Source organism: Lichenostomus cassidix, chromosome 2 (assembly GCF_008360975.1).
Source record: "Lichenostomus cassidix isolate B80296 chromosome 2, HeHo_3.0, whole genome shotgun sequence".
NCBI lineage: Eukaryota > Metazoa > Chordata > Aves > Passeriformes > Meliphagidae > Lichenostomus > Lichenostomus cassidix.
In genome coordinates, this window is record NC_139482.1 from 30,183,958 (window position 1) to 30,205,232 (window position 21,275).

General features: G+C 38.4%; 1 protein-coding gene across 13 annotated transcripts in view; it reads left to right on the forward strand.

Moving 5' to 3' along the window:
• HDAC9 (histone deacetylase 9) overlaps window positions 1–21,275 on the forward strand; it is a 457,439-nt gene that overhangs the window by 427,688 nt on the left and 8,476 nt on the right. For 12 of the 13 annotated variants that reach the window (XM_085050864.1, XM_085050871.1, XM_085050865.1 and 9 more), the window contains 2 exons: window positions 8,829–8,913; window positions 13,995–14,148. In XM_085050864.1, coding sequence (XP_084906990.1) covers window positions 8,829–8,913; window positions 13,995–14,148 — 239 coding nt within the window. Of the gene's footprint in view, window positions 1–8,828; window positions 8,914–11,165; window positions 11,207–13,994; window positions 14,149–21,275 lie in introns of those variants that run through there. The other variant, XM_085050873.1, reaches the window with a different exon arrangement.

The following is a 21,275-nucleotide window of genomic DNA, read 5'->3' on the forward strand; positions in this document are numbered from 1 at the left end:
GTCATTGTTGTGAATATCATCTATTAGGAATGGACTTCAAGCCACTGATCATGAAAAAATGACTTTTTCAAGGTAACTGATAATCTCGGAAACTGGATATTGCAAAGCCACATTTTTTGCAGTATTTTGACCCTTCACTTTTGAAACATTAATAAAAATGTGTTCAAGATTTCATTAAAAAATTAACTTATAAATGAAGATCCAGGTTGATCTGTATGGAGTTGAAATGGAGTTTCCAAGAGTTATCAAACACTGTATATGTTAACAACTTTTGAGAGTAGGCTACAAGACTAATTAAATATGAGTATATGCTATTTATGTACATAAATGCAAGATAAGGATTCATATTAATGAAAATTTTTCTGTTGTCCGCCAGAAGATATCTTTTCTCCTATAAATACAGTGAGAAGGAAAAAATTGCTGAAATTGCAGCCAAAATAATTTATGAAAGGACAAAAGCCTTTACCATAAATTGTGAATTTTGCAAGATCTTGTTATAAAGTGCAGTGCACTACTTTTCTTCCCCCTCAAGGGAAGTGTTAATAGCTATATAATCTCTCCAATCAAATGTATTACTACCAAATTGCAAGCTAGTCTGCCAGTTCCATTCCACTTCAAGGCTTCATACCTATGTGAATAAGGTGAAATAATGTGTCTTCTGATGGATGTTTGGTAGAAGAATTTTCTAAGCGTTCTTTTAAACCTTTGCTTTTCATCTTTATGACACATCAACAATGCTTATTATTTTTTGCATTATACATACAATGAATAAAGTGTTGACTTTTTCAAAAATATTCTCAGAAATGTAAAGCAGGCACCAGAAGAAAAAAGGAAGGTTTCAGCAGGTTTTATCTACTGTCACCTTTGACAAACTCCATAAGGAAAGTTTGCCAGTGTGGTGGTATATGCTACTAAAACAGCTGCTCAGCTTCATGTTGGTTCTTTTATTTAGGTATTGAAATATGGATTAAATAACCCAGCTTGAGGCATTTGACAATCATAATGAATACAGCATTGCCTTCCTGATTAGCTGCAATGCCAGGTCACTCTCATTGGTATTTATGTTGTCATCTTCCCTGTGATGGTAACTTACAACATCAGTGGCTTTTCAAAGCATTTCTAACCTGTTCCCTGAAATTTGCACCCTTGCAGGACTAATGTGAACAGCACTAGGCTGATGATGTGATGTATCCTCCTCTGTGTAGGTGCCTGGGTCCCTCTATCAAGTTATGACCATTTGGTGGTGCTACCCATTTATGGAAACTGTCTTATTTTGCTTTACCACTGTATCACACCTAAATACTATTTCTGCTGTCACTGACATTATCCAAGAAAAAATACTGATTGTGAGAAAAATGAATTGAGATAAAGATACTGGAATAAATATTTTCTTCCATTTTATTTTGGAGTTATTAGAGACCAGAAAATTAGATAAATTGTGAGTCTGTTTGCAAAATATAACAAAGTAAATTTCACGAGAGACAAAAATTTGCTGAGAATGAATACAAAAAAACCCACACAGTAATTTTGAATTCACTTGCAAAAGGACATGGTCCTTAATAACTTGAAACTTCTCAGGCAATGAGCATTATTCTCATGTCCTTTTGCTCACAACATTGTCTTCTGGGACATGCATGAAATGGTTTGGTGCAGCAGAATTTGAAAGACAAAATGTGCTATTGCTGTGAAGAAGGGAAAAGTACTCCAGAGAGGATGTTTCTACCAGCAGTACCTCAAGAAACCAACATTGGCTTAAAAGAATAAGTAAAGGTGTTGCCAAGGAGCAGACACTAATGAGAAAGTCTGATACCTAGGTAGCAGTTAGAAATAGATTTATGGCAATAAGTACCACATACCTCACAGCATTTACACTGCTTGATTTCAGCATACTATTCAGGAACTTGCACAGCAAACTCCAAGCATGTTCTGCCAAGGATGGAATTTTTTTTCTTGAAACAACCAATTATTGCAATTTGATGATGCATTCTTCTCTGAATGCAATTCTTTACAGGTGATTAATAGGATAATTATAAGTTATTATCTACCTTTCACTTTTACAAGTAATGGAATATGGTGCACTCCTAGTTTAAAAACATTGGCAAGATTAACTTCAGTTCTAAACACTACACATGTAATTGAACTCAAATTAGAAAGGCTGGGAAAAGCCTTTGTGAGGTACCCTGCAGTTTGTCAGATGTATTTATTCATGTGCTGAGGATTAGAATTCATAAACATTTTGCAGAGCTTTTTGAAAACTTTTTCTTTTCTTTTGTTGTTTTTGGCCAGGACTTTTCAATACAGAAATTCACTGCTTTGTGTGTTCTATTACCAACAGAATAACACTTAAAAAAATTCTAAAACTAGCCACAACTTTCAACTTTCATGGAGCACTGTCTGATATGTTACCTAAGAGGTAACATCAAGTTTACAAGTGCAAAGTGCCCTCTTCTTTAAATTTTTCTCAGAAAATCAAGAAGGAAAACAGGTTGACATCCAAAATAGATATATTTTGTTTTAATCTATATGTGGCTTATAGCTTAGTGATTTGTTTAGTAAGATAACTTCTCACTCTTCTCTTAAAAAGAAGTGAGTGAAGACACTAAGAAAAGAATACCGTACCAAATTAATCTTCTTTAAATAATTTGAGCATGGAAGGACTGGTATAACTGAAACAGAATTTAGAAGAGATCCACACCCTTTCTGACAGCAGCTGGAAAGAAGGCAAGACACCCTACAGTATCTGAAATGGCTCAGTTTGGTTTGGCTCTGTGAATACCTTTTTTAATAATGAGCAAACTAAAAAGGAAATTACAGAATTAAGGATAAATTGTGTGAAGATCAATTATTAATTAGAAAGTTTACATGTAAAATTACTTTAAAATGTTTTGGTATCTTGGGTTTTCCTCTCCATGCTTCTGTTTACAAGCAGAAAGTTTCCATGTCACTTTGAGGAAAGTCCATTTGACCATTTGCAGACCTAATTAGAAGCACTGCAGGTTATCTTCTTGGAAGGAAATCTTCCTAAGGGGTGAGAAGAGATTAAGCAGCTGGGTTCCCTTGAAATCCAAAATGTAAACATGAAAAACCACCTGGAAGGTGAAAAGGCAAGATGACCATCAGTTGCCTTAAAATATCCCTAAATTTTCTCAACATGATTTGAGAACTTGTCCATTAAAAGAGCATCTGTCAAAACAAAGGAAAAGATGGATTCAGATAATTCCAAATAATAATTTCTTTTAAGCATAAGCCTTTCTTAGATTATGATATGTGTGCTGAAAATTAGATTCTTTCACTTATTGTGACACCTTTAAATGATTCTACAGTTTTTCACACATTGGTTATACAGTTTGAAATACTCATTTTTAAAGTATATATATATATATATATATAAAACTTCAATTAAGAAAATTATTAAATATTAAGATTTATATTTTATTCCAAGAAGCCTGTGAAAAGTGGGTTGCATATTGGATTTTCCCCCAAAATCTTAATCATGGAGTATGGAAATTGCACGCTATTTTTCCCCTCCTAGCTTTGGTGCTGTAGAAAGCTCTGCTATGACTTTTGCATCTAGGTGGTCATGAGCAATGCTGCTCTAGACATGTAAGGGTAGGTTCTGCTTTCTTTCCTCCACATTATTTTTGAAGAAGCACTACTTGGATTTAAAAAGTCCTTGGGCATGGGCTTTCCTTGAGTCAAATATACTAAACCCCAACTTTTTTCTTCCAGCGTAACTCCATTCAGATAGGGGTTCTTCTGCAGCCAGAGAGAGTAAGGAAGGATTCCTTCAAGAACAAAATGCTTTGAGTCAAAACATAAGGATTTAGATCCTCCTTCATCCCATCCCTTTTAAAGCAGCCAGGTGTGGTATTTCCACGACACAGAAGTCAGTCTAACATCATGGTCCCTCTGCTCTGCCTGCAGGTTTGGGCAGTGTCTCTTAGCTCCCCGTGGCACAGCAGTTTTCTGTGGTCTGTAACAAGTGATAATTAGTCGCAGATGGGGTCATGCTCTTCTTTGCACAGAGGAAGCAGGGAAGTGAAGTCCACAGTGTCTCTGCCCAGCAGGACCCTGCAACAAAGGCGCAGAGAGGATGCACGTCTGCTCTCATTGACTGCAGCGGCCAAGGCTCAATTTGGCCCCAAGTGTAAAAACATTTTTAAGTGACTAAATTTAACATCTTCTAGTAAATATTCTTCTGGCTTGAATTTCAGTCTGAAGCAGAATTTGACAAAACATTGTGATTGGTTGGCTCCCAAGCATGCTTGAAAACTTACACCGGACAATTTTGTTGCAGAGTGTGAAGTATGTGCTTCTTTCTTGCAATCTGTTGAGCTGGCATTTAGGAGGGGATGGTAATTTAAGTGGAAAGCTTGTACTCTGCAGCTTTCCTGCTGATGATGAAAAGTTGGCATTTTCTCCTTTGTGGAATTTAGTGTGAATCTGGGGCTGCTTGCCAGCTAGGCAGTGAGCTCTGCCAAGAGGGCCTGGACTGTGTTAAAAGGGGTTATTTACAAGAACAGGTAAGCATTTCTCTCTCCAAAATGGAAATATTCATGGAAGTGAATATGGCCTGAGATCAATTTTAAATTGCGCGGTAAACTTGCTCTCAATCTCACATCCTCATTGTTAATCTGACTCTAATACTAGAAAATAATTAACACCAAGTCTAAAATACCTGTCAACTGCTGCTTGTATAAACCCAGAGTCTAGAAATAGAGATTTAAATGGGATGGGAGACTGGAGCAATGTGTGTGCCAGAGGTCAGCATGGTGACCTCAAAGTTCCCAAGGTGGACAACGCTAGTCAGGAAGTGGTTTGGCCAAGGAAATGGAGAATATTCTGATTCCAAAGTTACATAATTCCAAGGTATCGCTTGGTTTTCGGGGACTGGCAGTTGCTTATGACCCTTTGTGTCTTTGAACTTACTCCCTGATTTGTTTATTTACTGCTCTGTAACCGTTGATGACAAAAATACCTGCTTGAAGTGCTTATATGTAAACAGAGAGTGCAGAAACTCTGAGACAGATTGCTAATATAAGAACAAATAAGAGGACCTGTGAGATCTTTGAACTTAGTCTTCTGTAATCATAGGCAACATTGAGAGCAACAAAGCTCAGTCTTCATGCTGATAGAATTTTTACAGAGTGTAACCAAGAAAGAGGGGTTGTGATTCTTCCACCCTGCATCCCTGAGGACCCTGCCTGCCCCCTCCCCTTCCTCTTCTTCTGGCAGACTCTCTATGCTCCTTGCCTTCTGCTTACACTTGCCTCACTTGTCAGTAATCTTTCACTGCGCTCTGCAACATTCTTCACTGAAGCTAATCTTGGTGCTTTAAAACATGACAGTGCTAAAGGCAACGTGGATATTGCTAGCATTTTCAGCTCAATACAGACTGCTGTAGTTTCAGATTCTCTCCACTTTCCCAAGGATCAATTCAGATCTCTTTCTGGGCACATGAAATTTCCATCGTTAATTCCTTCTTCAAACATTTGTTGAAATGCCTCTGGCAGATTTTGGGATACCAAGTGATTTTTTGCCCATTTACATTGTTTTTCCTACTTAGAAAATGATTAGTGGACACAGTTTCTACTTTCATCTTCTGCTTTGGACACAAAAGCCCAATTCAGCCATGTAAAATCTTTGAAAATGTGACCTTTTGTGTCTGGTCCAAACTGTCTCTCCAGTAGTTTGGTTATTTCTGCAGACTTGAGCTGTTCTTCTCTGAAAGTTTTCTTTCCTGATGTTGTATTTCCAATGCTCTTTTCAGCTTCTTTTCTGTTAGTCTCCAGATTTAATAGAGTTAATGATCTGAATGCCACTAAGTGTAGGAGGGAAGGTGATGGTGCCAGGTGCAGAATATTTCTTTTTGCTCAGTATTGGGTCTAACTGCTGATATTTTCCAGGGACACCTCTGTGTCTATACAGTTGTGTGCAGCCAGTGGATAACTGCCAACAGAATCCTCCTTTTGAATGCAGACAGTCTCATTTCAAAGTGTATGGAAATAGCTGCCATAACCCACTGGCTTTATTTCTGTAGCGTTTTTGTAATGGTACTGCATTTTGGGCTGAGCAGGATATATGATGTAATGAACTTACTTGCGGAGCCTGATAAAATTTCCCTGATATGAAAGAGGGTCCAAGGTCTGTCGGGCTGTGCTTAAGGGGGAGGAGACAGAAAGTCTTAGGAGCCTGCCTCAGCCAAGCTTGGAATATAAAATGAAAGTTTTGTGGAAAAAAGAGTTAAGGAAATGAACAAACACGACCATTAGATCACCTGCAAAATTGTTAGTAGTGCTAACAGATGGAGTAATGATTGGAATAGATGTTGGATGCTTTACCCTTTTTCTTCTTCTCTTTAAGGAATCATCAGTTTATGCTGATTTCTAAAAACACATCTTCCATTTCTAAATATTCGCCTTATATGTCTAGATATTCAAATGTGGCCTACTTGTTTTTTTAAAAAAATTCTTTACTGATAAATGAAGAGGTGTTTTTGAAATATTAGGGAAAATCAAACCTTTTGGGTTTTGGCCTTTACAAAAATCCAGCTTTAAGGAAGGCAACAAAATATCCACCTTTTAATAGAAAATCTCCTCTACATCAGTTGTTCCCCTCTTAATAATTAGTACAAAGGGTCTGCATAAAATTAGTACAAAAGCTCTGCATAAAGAAAATTAGGGCACTCAAAGGGAAAACCAAGACAGCTCTAATATATTGCAGTCTGGCAATTCCATACCTTTTACTATTATTCCTACTGCTATAGCCTGGAGCTATTTTGTTCTATTTCAGGGAAGTGAATTGGTCATCAAAGCCTTAGGAATTAGGAAATTGATGAAACAGAACCTTAAGCTATGCTTTGCTTCCTCTTATGTGTCCCTGCACCCAGCATGACCAAACAGAACTTCAGGGTTTTGTATTCTTCCCTGGCCAAATGATAGATTACTGTGAACATAAAATGACTAGTGATAAAGGAAATGCTATTTATCAGAATAACTCAAGGTAGAGATTATTAAGATTATTATATGGATTATTGTTCTAAAATCTGTAAAGCTTGATCTGTTGGCTGGCATTTTCATAAATACACAGTTTACTACCCAGGCACCTGAAAGTGCTACCAAAAGGAGTCACCTAGGAAGATGATAAAGTAAATGTGGTTGAAGGATTGCAAAAGTATCTGAAATATTATTTGTATTGTAATTGCTGTCTTTGTTCTAATCCGTTATACATACTAGATAGGAACAATCTTTCTTTGCACTTTGGACTCTTTGGTAACCAAGCAGAGCTGGGACCCAGTCAGGTCCAACCAGCACTTCTCTGCACACTTGATCACTGTGCAGAATGGAGTGATGTATGCTATTTGAAAACAAAACATAGTGCTATTGTTTCTAGCCAGAAGAAAATCTTCCAGCTGCAATCCCATATGGGCTTCTAAGGAAATAATGACATGAACAGCCCTATTCATTTTAGTTACCAAGACTCCAAAAGACGGTTGATATTTGCAATGTCTTTATCGCTGACAGGCATTCACTGCTGATTGTAGTGGCAGGATCCCAGAAGTTCTGGGATTTGTAGCTAAGCTTGCTTAAAATAGCACCACTAAGGGAGTATCCACACTGCAGTTACTTCCCACTATGTGTGCTTGGATCAAAGTTGATTTTATCTAGCTGGTGAGTAGCAATGTGGCAGTAGCAACCTGGAGGACAATATGTGATGGCTACTGAACTATTAACTCCACAAAGGAAGCTCCTTGGGTGGGCTTCACTTGACCTAGTTTAAAATAGACCCAGGCATGCTTAAGAAAGGAGTTTTGTCTGCGGTACAGATGTCTCCTGTCAATGGTGGTTGAACTTCCTTAGTTTTAGAGAGGAGAGATTGGAATTGATATTGCTCTTTTTTGTCCACCTTGACGCAGTTACTACTCTAAGGATGCATGCCTGCACACTCAGCCATGGCAGCATTTACATGGGGAAGCAGAAGAGCTTCATGACTTTCAGCACTGTTCAAGGAGAATATAGTTATTACAATGCAAGGAGAAACATTTAGCCCAAACCATTTTTTACCCTTTTTTGACTAGGAGAAAATATGTGGAAGGTAGGCAAAAAAGCACATATGGGTGAATTTAAAAATACAGTTTTCTTTTTATATTTATTCATCGCAGGGCAAAAAATAACTGTGCAGTAACTGAACACTTCTTTCTGCTAATGCAGCCCTGCTCAAAGAATATACAATTATAACTAGCTAATTAAAATGCAGCTGATTCTATAAAAAATTTACTTAGCAAACTCTTACTGCTGATCTGCATAACCATTTTTTATTTACTACTTTATTTGAAATTAATGTAAAGCTAGTAAAAGCAGCTGTGTTTTATGGTTTTCCCCTATAAACCTTAAAATGTGTAAGATGGTTAGATGTAATAACACCAGAAAAGTAAAGATAATAGAGTGCACACTTTGGTTCCAGTGCGGCTTCAGCAAGGTTTTGTTTGGAGTGCCCAGCTGCGTATACAGACACAGTGGAATTTGGTTTGTGAGGAACCTACAAAAATTACACAAATAACTAGCATTTTTTTAATGAATAATACACAGACATGCACCTGCTTCAGAGACTCCATAGATTAGTCTTGCAGCCAATAGAAAAGCCCCTTGGAATTCAATTACATGGCTGGAAAACAGAAAACAAAATCATGACTATACATTTAGAACTGATACCAGCAACATATTAACCAGTTCTTGGGCTGAGCTTTTCCTGAGGATTAGATTGTTTCAGTTTGTTTTATGTTTCTGTGGCTTATTGAATATTTATATTATTCTATTCTATTCTTTCAGCTGGAGCCTCTCCCAGAAGATATTGTGCACCAAATCCCCAATATGAATGCAATAGCTTCTTTAAAAAAGACCACTGAAATTCAAAGTATGTTTCTCAGTTTGAGTTGGTGGGTTAGTGGGTTTGGGGTTATTTTTTTATTATTAATTAATGTCATAGACATTATTGTTTCAGAGAAAAGAGTGGGAAAATGTTTCATGTATAAATTGACATGCTGTGTCTAATATTTATATATATATATAGCTATGCTTTTATTTTTGTTTCTTTGACATCTCTTTGTTTCTGCCATGTATTTAGCCTTGAAAAAGTAACCCATTAAAATTATTTAAACATTTCTGATTCCTGAATATTCCCAAATCTTTTAATTCCAGAGCAGATTGGATGAAATAAACGTTTGTCAGTGAGGGACGGGAGCAGACAGATAAATTTGAGCTCTAACAAACAGTTTCTTCAGATTCTGGTTTTGCAGCTCTTTACAAGGTACTCACTTTGAGATTCACAGCAGCTTGAGATAAAGCTAAAAAGCTCTGATGGGCACTGATCCATGCAACAGTGCTAAAAAATACATTATTTTATTGTTTGTGAGACAGAGGCTATATTATTGCTTCACTTGTGTGCTCTGACCCCAGCCCTTAACTACCCAGATGCTTTAGGGCATTTGCTCACTGAAGAACTTTATGCCATCAATCCATCTTCAGTCCAACTGAGCACACTTCCCTTTAGTTCTGTAATCTTCTGCTCTCTGCCATTTTACTGAGGCAGTGGGAGCTTCCTGACTTCTACTGTTTGCTGGCTCCTTAAGAATAACAAATGAATAACAAATGTTTTCCTTCATTTGAGATGAACCACAAATGATTGGGATTCATCTACATAAAATAAATGCAGTTTTTAAAAGGGACACCATGCCAAATTCACTGTTCATGCAGTACTTCTCAATCTGATTTTGGTTGTAAAGTGACAAAGAAAATTCATTGTAGGTATGTAATTCATGATGCATATCGAGTAGACACCTAGATATGCAAATGCTCTAATTAAAACAGCTGTATATAGTATAGTCTAATAAGTCTTTTTGCTGAGTGTTATGTTTTCGGGTAACTCATGAGTTAAAATTCCCTGCTCATAATCTGTTAATGATCTGGAAGGAGTCAGCAAGTTAAGGAAATTCATGTACTGTGCAAGATAGAACAGATTTACAAATGATAACAAGGGCAGAATGTTACACACAGACCACAGACACAAGGAAAGGAGATGCAATTCTGTTTGAAATTAAACATGTATGTAATGGAAAATGAACTCGAAACCAAAAAATGGTGAATTGAGAGACAGACAAACAGAAGAAAGACTAGGAATACACACAAATGATGGCAGTTGAGTGAGAAGGTGTGGATTTAGGAACAAATATATAGTGTAAATCTGAAAACATAGTCCAGAGCTCTGCAGAATGATTTTATTTTGCCACAATTAGGTTTCAGCTGAACTGGTACAGTCATGCAGTCCAGTGAGCTGTTCTTCTGAAACCTAAGTTGGGCTGCTCAGGGTTTGGACTTATTTACACACAACATTCTGCCTTTTCTTGCAGTTACTACCTAACAAGGTATGTATGCCTCATTTTGTCCAGAGAAGCACCACGTATTAGAAAGGACTATGCTTGGATGACAGAAAGGAGCCCTGAGGAAGTTCAGTGCAGCTTTGTGATACATACTGTTTAGACCTAAGAGAAGCAAGTAGCTGTTCAGTATTTTAGAGAGTTATTCAGGCTGGAGAGCATTAGGCTGTTGAGTAGCACCTCAAGAGGTACTGCTGCAAGGTACTGAGAAAGCCTGATTTGTTTGGATCATTGCTTGCTTCTGTACTGGGTTTGTATTTCTGTGATCCGACTTTCATCATGAATATTACCAATATTTTATACCAAATAAGCCCCTTATCTGTACCTTTTGCAAAACCTTGAAGCTACTATACTTAGAAACCGTTTTTCTAAGTAGAATAGAATTTGTAGAAATGTTTTGTATGACAGTGATCCAAAGCTCCTTTGGAAATGTAATACATTTGGAATTAGTAGTTCCCACACCCATGTAGTAGGCTATTTCTAAACAATCCTGTTCACTAGCAAAATACCACCCCCAAACACTTTTTTTCATGGAAGCCATGATACAGCATGTCCAAATCTATCTATGAGAGGCAATTACAAATGCCTATAACAGTGACAAAAACATTACCTTTTATTGTTTCTTAGTAATAGTGCTCCTACAAATCTTTGAGGGAGACTTAAGCACATTCTCATACTGAAAGTCAAAGCATACCTAGAAGACTGATTTGGTTTCATTGTTTTTTCCTTGCAGTCCATGATTGCTCAAGTTTTGTATGAATGAACCCAGCAGTGTGCTTCATTCTTTCCCCTGAGCTCCACCAAGTTCTTCTCAATGAATGTAACAGCACTGGTAGAATTTCACATTCCAGTAGAGCACAGTAGAAATGGCATTTTCAGAGATGGGTGCAATTTGAGGCCAATGCCTTTTGACTTCTTTTAATTGTCAATCCACAGCATATCTCCTAACAGAGCTCCATTGCACCTGCATGCTGTGATTGCCTCTCCATTCCACACCACTTTGCCTGCAGATCTTTTGGCTGAACGTGCATTCAAGGCCTGTATGTTTTGTGTACAACAAATAAAGGTTGTCCTGGATAAAAATAATCTTGCAAAGCTGTTCTGCTTACCCCAGGTGTTTTTAAAGCACAGTTTTCTGATTTTAAAGAAAAACCTATATTTTTTTTCACAAGCATCGCAGAGCCCTCTTTGCATGAGGTACCTACTGCTACCTGGATGCTATCCCTAATTGGGACTGCTTCAACATTTCCCCCACAAACCACAAACACCCTGCCATGTAGATCCGTTCTCCAGGACCCTCCACTGCAGTATATGGGCTGCCACCTGCTTCCTGGCCTGACTCTGCTTTCTCTATCACTGAAGCACCTCTCGTAACACAAGTCTCAATGCAGAGAAACAAGGAAAATCACCAATCGCTTGGGAGTGAAGGGCAGTTAAATGGGCACAGAGAGCCTGCTAATATGCTTGAATTGGCCCTGACTTTTAATGTTACAAGAAAGTCAGGATTCAGGGGGCAGCTGGTGTGCAAGACTGTGTGTGAATGAATGACTGTGATGTAGCAATCCTCACTGATGCTGTTTTATTGTTGCTGCAGGAGAGCAACACAGTGGTAGCTGGGTACTAATATTTTATTTTATGAATAAAAGCCCTTGAAAACTCCAGCAGTGAACATGGGTTCATTTCTTTTATAGGCAAGAGGGGGTATTATTCCCATGCCAACAGATTTGATTTTCTTGCACATCTGTTTCTGCAACAAAAACCCCACCCACTCTGTGAACATTTAGCTCATAAATTATAGGGTTTGAATTGGGTGTATATTGCAAAGACTGACTTTTGCACATAGGATCTGTGAGAACATTGTGGAATGCTCATATAACTTTTTTGTTTGTTTTTAGGGTATTTTTAATGAATAGAGAATATGGTCTCTGAGCACAGTAATAATAGAGAATATTTTTGTCTTGTTTTTATAAAATTTGCCAGGCTCCAATCACTGAGCCTACTGTTATGTACATAACTTTTTAGCTCTGTCTTTCATGTTTTTGGAGCAAAGCCAACCTCCTAACACTTAATCTCAACTTTGTAGGATACTTAATACACTTTACATTTTATCCCCAGAAGGTCCCCGTTATTTAAAGATTCTGCTAACTACTCAAACGTGCACACTATTAGAGTTCAAAGAAACACTCTGGCCATGCTTACTGGTTGTTCTTGAAGATTGACTTGGGCTTTCATCTTGCATGGATGTTTTTGAATAAAGACATTTTCAGGCTTTATTGACAGCTGCTTTCTCACTGGAGGGAAAAGTTCATCTTTCCAAAAGCCTGAAACTGTCTTGAGAGCCGTGTTACCAGAGAGGGAGTTTTCAGCAGCCTTTCTGCAGCACAGGCAGCACCACTGCTGGCCTGGCCTCCCAGCTGTCAAAGCCTCCAGCTACCCTCCGGATAAGCACCTCAGCTCAGCCTGCTGCCCAGCTGCCAAAATCCTCCTTTTAGTCCTTGGAAAGGTCCCCTACTTGATCCCCTCTCTTTCACAGCTGTTGAAACCCTCTGTCTAATTCCCAGATAAGTACCCTGATCCAACCTCTGCAGCAGCTGCTGAAAGCTTCTTGCTAAACACTGAGTAAGCTCTGGTCCAGAGCTCCCAGACTTCCCAAAGCTCTTAATTCCCAGGTGTCATCCACCTGGCAATTAGTGAGTGCTCAGTGTTTTACTGGACTGTAAGAATTATATATGCAAATTCCTACTTGTTCATGTGGCTACCAATAATCAACCCATTTCTTAATATCCCTGCAGTAGCAGATAATTTTATAAGTTTGGGATGAGTCACCTGCCATTATTTGTTGCATTGCTTAATGAGCTTCTTATGTTGCAAGCAGAAATCTGAAAATACTCATACTTTTAATCCACTGCTGTATTTTTACACAGCAAACCAGAAAGCTCTATTCCTTATGATACCTGGCAGCTTTCCAGCAGCAGCCAGTTCCTATATGAAAGTTTAAAATAAATTATTGTTCTAGTATACGCCCTGAGGTTGGAGGAGAAAGAACATCCAGGACTAACAAACCTGATTTTTGTGGCAACACTACTTCAGTCCGAGCTGGCATTTCTGACTTCTTTCCTTTTCAAGACAGTGCTGTGTGAGCACTTTGTACAACAATGTACATTTTTCTACGTTTTGCTGTCTCTGCATCAATTGCGTGCTGTATCAGGGCTTCTAGTTATTAACCCTGCTCTGAACTCCCATCACCTTGTGTAGATAAAGCCTATAGCCTGCCTGGCAGTCTGTGTTCATTAGCCTGTGTCCATCAGTCTGTGTCTTACTCCTCCAGTTTATTACCTTCTGGGGAAGGGTGTGACACAGCTCTTGGAATGAAAGCACTTTCCAACTTGGCATTCTTAGGTTCAGAAATAGACCTCTTCACTGCAGTCTGAAATTTCAACTGTACTGCTTACACCACAGTGATTTTAAATTATAATCACTCAGTGTTGAACTAAGTGATTACTGTTCTTGTACCACCATGCTAGCTAAAATTCCCATAAATTATTATGTGTGTTTTCCTTAGGCAAGTACTGGAAGTCAGTGGAACCATACTCTGTGCCAGTGGATTGTGCTCTGGCTGAGTCTCAGAAGCAAGAGAGGGAGGAGACAGAAACGGTATCTGCTATGGCCTCTCTTTCAGTGGATGTTGAGCAGTGTATTCCTCAGGAAGGCAGCAGGTAAGTGCATGAAATTATTATAGAGAACAAGGCTTCTGCTCCACCCAAGTGAAATGAAGAAGAAAGAAAGACTAAGGGTTGTTTCAAAATTATCTGCTAATTGAGATACCTGGAATTTTTCATCCCTGGATCTGAGATCTCTCACTTAGCCACTGGAAGCAGTAATATTCTATGCTAGCAGTTTTTTGGGGTTTTTTTTGGTATGTCTATTTCTGTACTAAAGTTCATGATTAGTACAAGAGCCTTGTTTTCCTGCCATGTCTAATGCTTGCTACTCCATAAAAAGTGCAATATCCATGTGAGGTAAATGGACATGGTCAAGTGTAATCAACCGTATTCTTCTCATTAGGAGCTTTTCAGATTTGTTTTGATTTTCTAGGAAGGCATTTAACAAACAGTCAGATAAATTTAATAAGGATGGACTTAAATAATTATTAAATGATATTAGACATGCATTAAAAGTTACTTCCCTGGAAGAAATGGAATGGTGCCAGCATAAAACTTAAAGCAATCCTGACCAGGATTAGGGCCAACTTTTTCCTTGTACCATGATGAAGGTACACCAGTGAAGAAGGAGAGCACTGGTTTTTCCAGCTTCTCATATGCTTTTTACATTAATGAAGATTGCTTTCAACTTCCAAATTGAGAAAATGATGCAGAAAGTGCTGTTGTGTGTTTTGCCATTTACACATGAAAAAAATCAATAGCCACTAAATACTGTGCCATCTTTAGTCAGAAAAGCCACTGCAGAAGTTTTTGGAGTTTCCTATTTATTGTTTTAAGGACAAACATTCCTGGTCTTTGCCAGTAGGGAAAGACACAAAATATAGTATAACCATTCGGATTCCATCATACACAGAAGATGGGAGGGAGGAGGAAGGATGAAAAAAGCCTTATAAGGAGACTCATCAGCTCATCAGGCTGTGGAACAACAGAGAAAGGAAGGAGCTGTGGGTAGGGAGAGCAGTGGTGGGAGTGGAGCCAGAAAGATCCGTGGCTCCTACATTCTGACTGCTTCTTATTTGCTTCAGTTTTTGCTTCCTATGTTGGGTCTTTTAATCAGAACTGAACTGATAGGCACCCAGGGGACTAGTGCAATGCTCAAAGCTATGGATATGTTTGGGAGTGAACATCACAACAGTGGGAGCACTCATCTGTCAATGAGTTAAGAGTCATGGCTCAAAGGGACGCACAGGGAGTAGAGCTAGCTTGTAAAGTTTACACTGTTTTCATAATTACCTTTCCAATTGTAATTATATTTTAATATGCTCTGGCTATTCTTGTGCTAGTATTATTGCAGAGAACTTCATAAAAGCTTACAGAAGAATCCATGATGAACATGATGTATTTTAGATTTGTGACTGCGCTAATCAGTGCTCAGCTGAGGAATAATGTAGTTTTTCATATAAATTTCTGACAGTTACAAGACACTTCTGCTAGCTGGGAAAGAAAAATGCCTACTTGTGTGTACATAGCTCTGAAATATAAATAATTTTAGTTACAGTATTGGAAATAATGCAGTCAAACAACGTAAAGCTATAAATTGTCTGGAAAAGGGCATGGTTAATTTTGTGTATTTTTACATTGCTCAGAGTTACCAAAAATGTTGTTTGTTATGTGACTCCACTCAAAACTACAGCTATAGAGAGCAACTGCTGCTCCTGCATGATTTGAGCAACATAACCCTTTGACTAACACTGCACTTAATTACTGTTCTTATTACCTACTAACTGATAACCTGTGACAGTTTCCACCCATTCTGAAAACAGAATTTCAGGGCAGAACTGAAAAACATGGAAAAAAATGGATGTGCTGAAATGTACACAAGTGGAATTCATGTGGCTGCCAGATTCATTACACTTCATCAGTTCTGGACTCTTGTAGGGATGAATCCATTGTGATGAATTGTTTTGTGGAAAAATGACTTCTTTTGGAACATCTTCTGTGGTGCTGCAGACATTTGTCAGCAGCACAAAGAAAAGCCTACGCACGCATGCGTCCTGAACTCTGTTTCCACATTCGTAGCCCTCAAAGAAGTCACATGAAGCCAAGTTGCCATCAGAGAGTGACAGGAGAAGAAAAATGCAGTCCCACTGGACCAGAATTGATAGTTAGGTTTTCTGAGGCTTCTGAGCATCACTGTGTTCTTCCTGACAAATGTGAGGAACAATATGGAATAAAAAATGGTTCCTCTGAAAGCTGGATTTTGAGGGTCCTTGACTGTGGAGAGAGCTGAGAGGACCTGGCTGCACTTTGAATGTGGGTGAAAATTCGTCATGGAATGTCCAGAGACTGAGTCTATGACATTACACCCTTGGGGTTCTGTATAATCTACTTCATTTCACATAAGCACACCATCCATTTCATAGATACACACCAACACAAACAGCAGTAAGGCAGAGACAAGTCCAGCTTTGCTTTTTCATATTTTCTAATGTTTGTTGTAATAAAGGACTATGTATGCTCCTTCTCCAGCCACTCCTATGGCAAACAAATGGCAGCAGGGATGTGAGTAATCATAGGGGTCTCAAATCCTCTTAAGAAGGTGTGCTCTTTCTCCTGTGGTTATAGATGGGGTCACCTTCTGAAGACCTGTTGCAAACTTTTGCATTGAATGTTCTTTGGGAAAGTTGTTTGTGACAGGTTGGGTGGGAGCAGAACAGGAAACACCGTGGCTGACAGGGCAGTCTGACGGGTTCCTTCATTACACCAGGAGTCAATTTACTTCCTCTTAATTCCCACCACGGTCAGCCAGGCTGATAGTTCTGGCCTGCAACTCTAATCCTGTTTCACTGATTCAATGGCAGAGATCCTGTAGACTTCAGCTCTGGATGGTCAGGCCTCCAGATGAAGAGAGCAGCAGCAAGAATCTCTTTGCGGGGAAACTCTGGCCAGTTATGTTGGAGGATATATTGGTGTTGGAGTGAGATGACTCACTTTAAATTCAGATTTTGGGTAAAGCAGCTCTTTTCCTGGCCAACTCATATCTGACTCATTTACCACTGATGGATAAAATGATCCTGGCTAAGGCCCATATTAAGTATTTTTATTTCTTTCTTCTCTCTTTCTTTCTTTTCTTCAAGTGACAGCGCCGATTATTTTTTTACTTGATTTTCTCTGGCAGGGTAAATGAAGAAAAACGTGAAAAGCTGCTATGCTTTTTGTGTTTTATTTTACCAAAGCATAACTCTGCATTTTAAGGTCCAACTGAATCTTGATTATAGACTTTGGAAGGGTACAGATATAGAAAAAAAAGATTGTGGATAGGAAAGAAAACATGTATGATGCTAACACAGATTTAAATAGAGATGCAATTAAAGGAACAGGCATGCCCTATAAAACATTTCTAACTACCAGAACTTTTGTGTGTTGATAACTGTTTATTCCCTATGTGAGATACAGATTTAGCTGATTAGAATTTTGCTTTGGCCAGACATCTGTTCCAGAAATCGTGCTGTGAAAATATTCAGTACACTGTTCTCCCTGATACATTGGAGCTCCTGTATGTTTCTTCTTAAAATGGAAAAAGAAAAGGGTGTGGAGGGAGATCTCTTGCACTTACTATTTTTACAGGAAACAGTAAATCTTGAAAATGACATTTATCAGAATTTGACTTCATGGCTCTGATTCAGCTGAGCATAGGCTTTACTCAAATGGAAATGAAAACAAAGTATAATTTTTACTCTTAGTGTTACAGAGCTACCAGTTGCAGTTTCAGTCAAACTGCATTATACTATATACTAGAGCACATGGTTGGATCATGGGCTACAGCTAGCTACCATTTAGGGTAGCATTAGGGTAGCATTAGGGTACCATTTAGGGTATTTGTCTGTCTACTCATAAAGCTTCACTTGGCGTTTCCCTATCTGGATATCTGCCTCAGCTGTGCTGAGTACATGGCACCTACCTGGCCATATCCCACATCACAAAATCACATCCAGGTTCAGGAGCTGCAGAACAGCTTTCCCAGGTCAGCCTGCACCATTGCCTGTCCCACCTTCTTCTCATCCCTTGGTGGTGGATGCATAAGGAAGAGAATCAGCAGTAGAGGAGGTCGAGAGCCAGCCTTGCCCTGGGAAGTTGATAGATCTCAGCGGCTGTATCTGACCTATCCTGTGTAAAAGCCTTGAGGATACATACACAGGCATAAAATTTTCAAAATTTTTTTTAATCAGCTTATGTCTCTGGCACTTGGGTAGTGAATCCCACAGCCTTTTCAGGTATTGTACTTCTTTTACTTATTAACTGAAAAAATCCCCAGGGAACCCCTAGGTCTCGTATTGTGAGAAAGAAAACCACCTCTTTTCTTACACATAATCTTTGCCCCATTTCTTTAAAGGTTTTAAAGGCTTGAACTTCTCGAGACTCCATATTCCTCCTGGTATGAAAATAATTTCTTACCTTTGATGACTTTTGCCACTCTTTTTGCTTTCTGTAGTTTCTTTGAGATGGAGAAAAAGCTGCATGCAGGACTGCAGGTGCTGGGCACATTGTGGATTTACTCAGTAGCTTAATATTGGGGATGTTTTGTTTCTGTGGCTCTGTGCTCCTCCTGCCATTAACTCCAAGGTCTCAGTCATAGCCATCACTGCTAAAACAGTTAAAGCTGTCCTCCCCTGTTTTGTGTATTCTGTGTTTATGTTAGTTTGCCTTCTTTTCCATACAGAAATGGTGTTTTATGCCTTAGAACTGACTAGTATTGGCAATTTGGCATCATCAGCAAACATTAGCACCCAAATCTACTGATAGTCTGCCTAGTATTTTTGAGATGCTCTAGAGAATCCTTCCATGGTGAAAAATCACCGATATTATTGTCCATTTCCTACTTTTGATGTATGGTTAGTTGGTGAAAGGACCTTGTCCCAACAACGTTGGTTCTTCTAAGCACTTGGATGAAATTGTTGGAAGACGTTTGCACAGGGATATCAGTTGATCGCTCTTCCCTAATTTCCTTCAGAAACTTCTAATATATTTGAAAGCCTTGCCATCTTTATAAGTGTTAAGACCAAACCTTTACCCGAATGACTGTTACCTAAGTGTCTACTAATTCCAGCACTGATTATAGCTGCTTTCAATTTTGCCATACAGGCTTACTGTATCTCCACTGGTTTCCAAAAGGAGAACTGCATTTCTTGCCTTCTCTACCTCTTGCTGAGTTAAGCTGTAGAATATGCTCAATAATTATTTCTTTAACAACATCCTAATCATATTCCCCTGGAACTTAGCAGACAAATATCATCTGCTCTTAGAAATTTGGCAGTGTTTGGTATATCAGTTTGTTCTAGTGCTGATTCAGTTTAGGATAGTTCATCTGCAAGTAATAAAATCTCACTGACACTTCTCTAGTGAACCCAGATATAAATAGATCATTTTGCTTTTGTAGTCTACCTTCCTTGATGCTCCTTTTATGCTTTGATCATTTCTTCTGATGTATTTTGGAAGATCTTTTTATTATTAGCTTTCATGCCTTTAATGTGTTGCTCTTCAGACTTTCCTTTGGTTTGCTTCATTGAAGGTTTACATTTAACTTGCCAGAGTTTATATTTTATTTATTTTGGACATTACTTCCTCTTTTGAGAGTATACATGCAGTTACCTTATTCTGCTCTTAAACTAGGATGGTTTTCACTTTTAGTTCCCTTCTCTTTGATTCATACAAAGTCCATTTTTACTAGGATATGCACTTACTGAGGATCTCTTATATAACATTTTTAGACCCTCCCCAAATCACTTCCATGATATTGAACTGTATCTCTTTTTCCCCAGCTCTTTGCTACCAAAATATCACTTTTCAATTACAACGATCTTCCCTGAGACAGCTGAGTTAAATTAGGAACAGATTATGGCATAAAATAGCCATACCATGCCAGAAAAATCTATCTTTTCTTCAGCAGTTTCTATGACTTGGAAACATACATTGAATTTTTATTTCTATGTGTTTGATGATGTAGCTAAGAGGAATCTGTTATTCTAATTTGAAAAATAAGATAAGAGAGACATTTTCTTTTTTGGATGATGTACTGAGTTTATGTACATTCTTAAATGCTACCTTTTTTAATGTTGTAGATATTAATTAGTTTTAATAATTTTGTCATAAAAACATATTATTTAACATATAATTCTCAATTACCATAGAACAATATTTAAGATGTCAAATGTTTTGCTAGATTTTATCCACATGGTAGGATTTTTGCATCGTCTATTTATTTTGTTTTAAGGTTTAAACAGAATAATTTCGTTACGTGTTAACTACAAAGAGATTACTTCATTCTGCCATAGTCAGAATCCTACATATAGAGAGCTAAAATGAGCACTTTCACAGCACACTAAAGTGAGTGCAGGAGGACTCAGCCCCTAGGAACTTGAAGTTTAAATGAGCCACAGTGAAGCCTTAGAGGAAAATCACAGTTGTGGTTCTATAATCATTACAATCTCAATTGGTGTCTTTCTGAGTTTGCCAACTGCATGGAATTGGTTTAGATCAGACCTGAGCTCACAGCTGCATCTTGGGGAACTGCTCAGGGCATAGAACATGGGATGGGGGTTCTGCCTGTTTTATGTTTTTATGCCAGCTTCCTGTCAGCTACAGGAAGACTGACTGAACTGATGTAACTAACAGTGACAAAGCTGAAGTAACACAAATTTGGCCTGTCAGACTCTGCCCCCTCGATTTTTCTTTTGACAACTTTTGATTTTGTCAGAATGGGTATATATTGATTCTCTGCTCAGTCCTATGGGATTTACTGTGTTTTGCTCTCTGTTCTGTGGGCCCTAAAACAGTACTGGCTCTCACACAAAACTCTAGCCTGAGCCATTGTCTCATAAAAATAAGTGCTTTTAATGATAAGCCATTGGATAGATCCAGTGAGTTCTCTGACACTAATAAAATGAAGTTAAAGCGTACACATAAGTCTTCAAAAGGAGACTGAAGAAGACTGTGAGACATCCACACTGAGAGACAACAGCTGGATTGCCATGGCCCTCTGACCTTATCTCCCTTTCCTCAAAAGGACTTTGCATCTGGCACTTATATATAAAAATTATTATTAGTGCTTATGCTCTGACTGGTGCAGAATGTTGGCCTGTTGTTGGAATATATTGGCATATATTAGAATATAGCACTCAAGA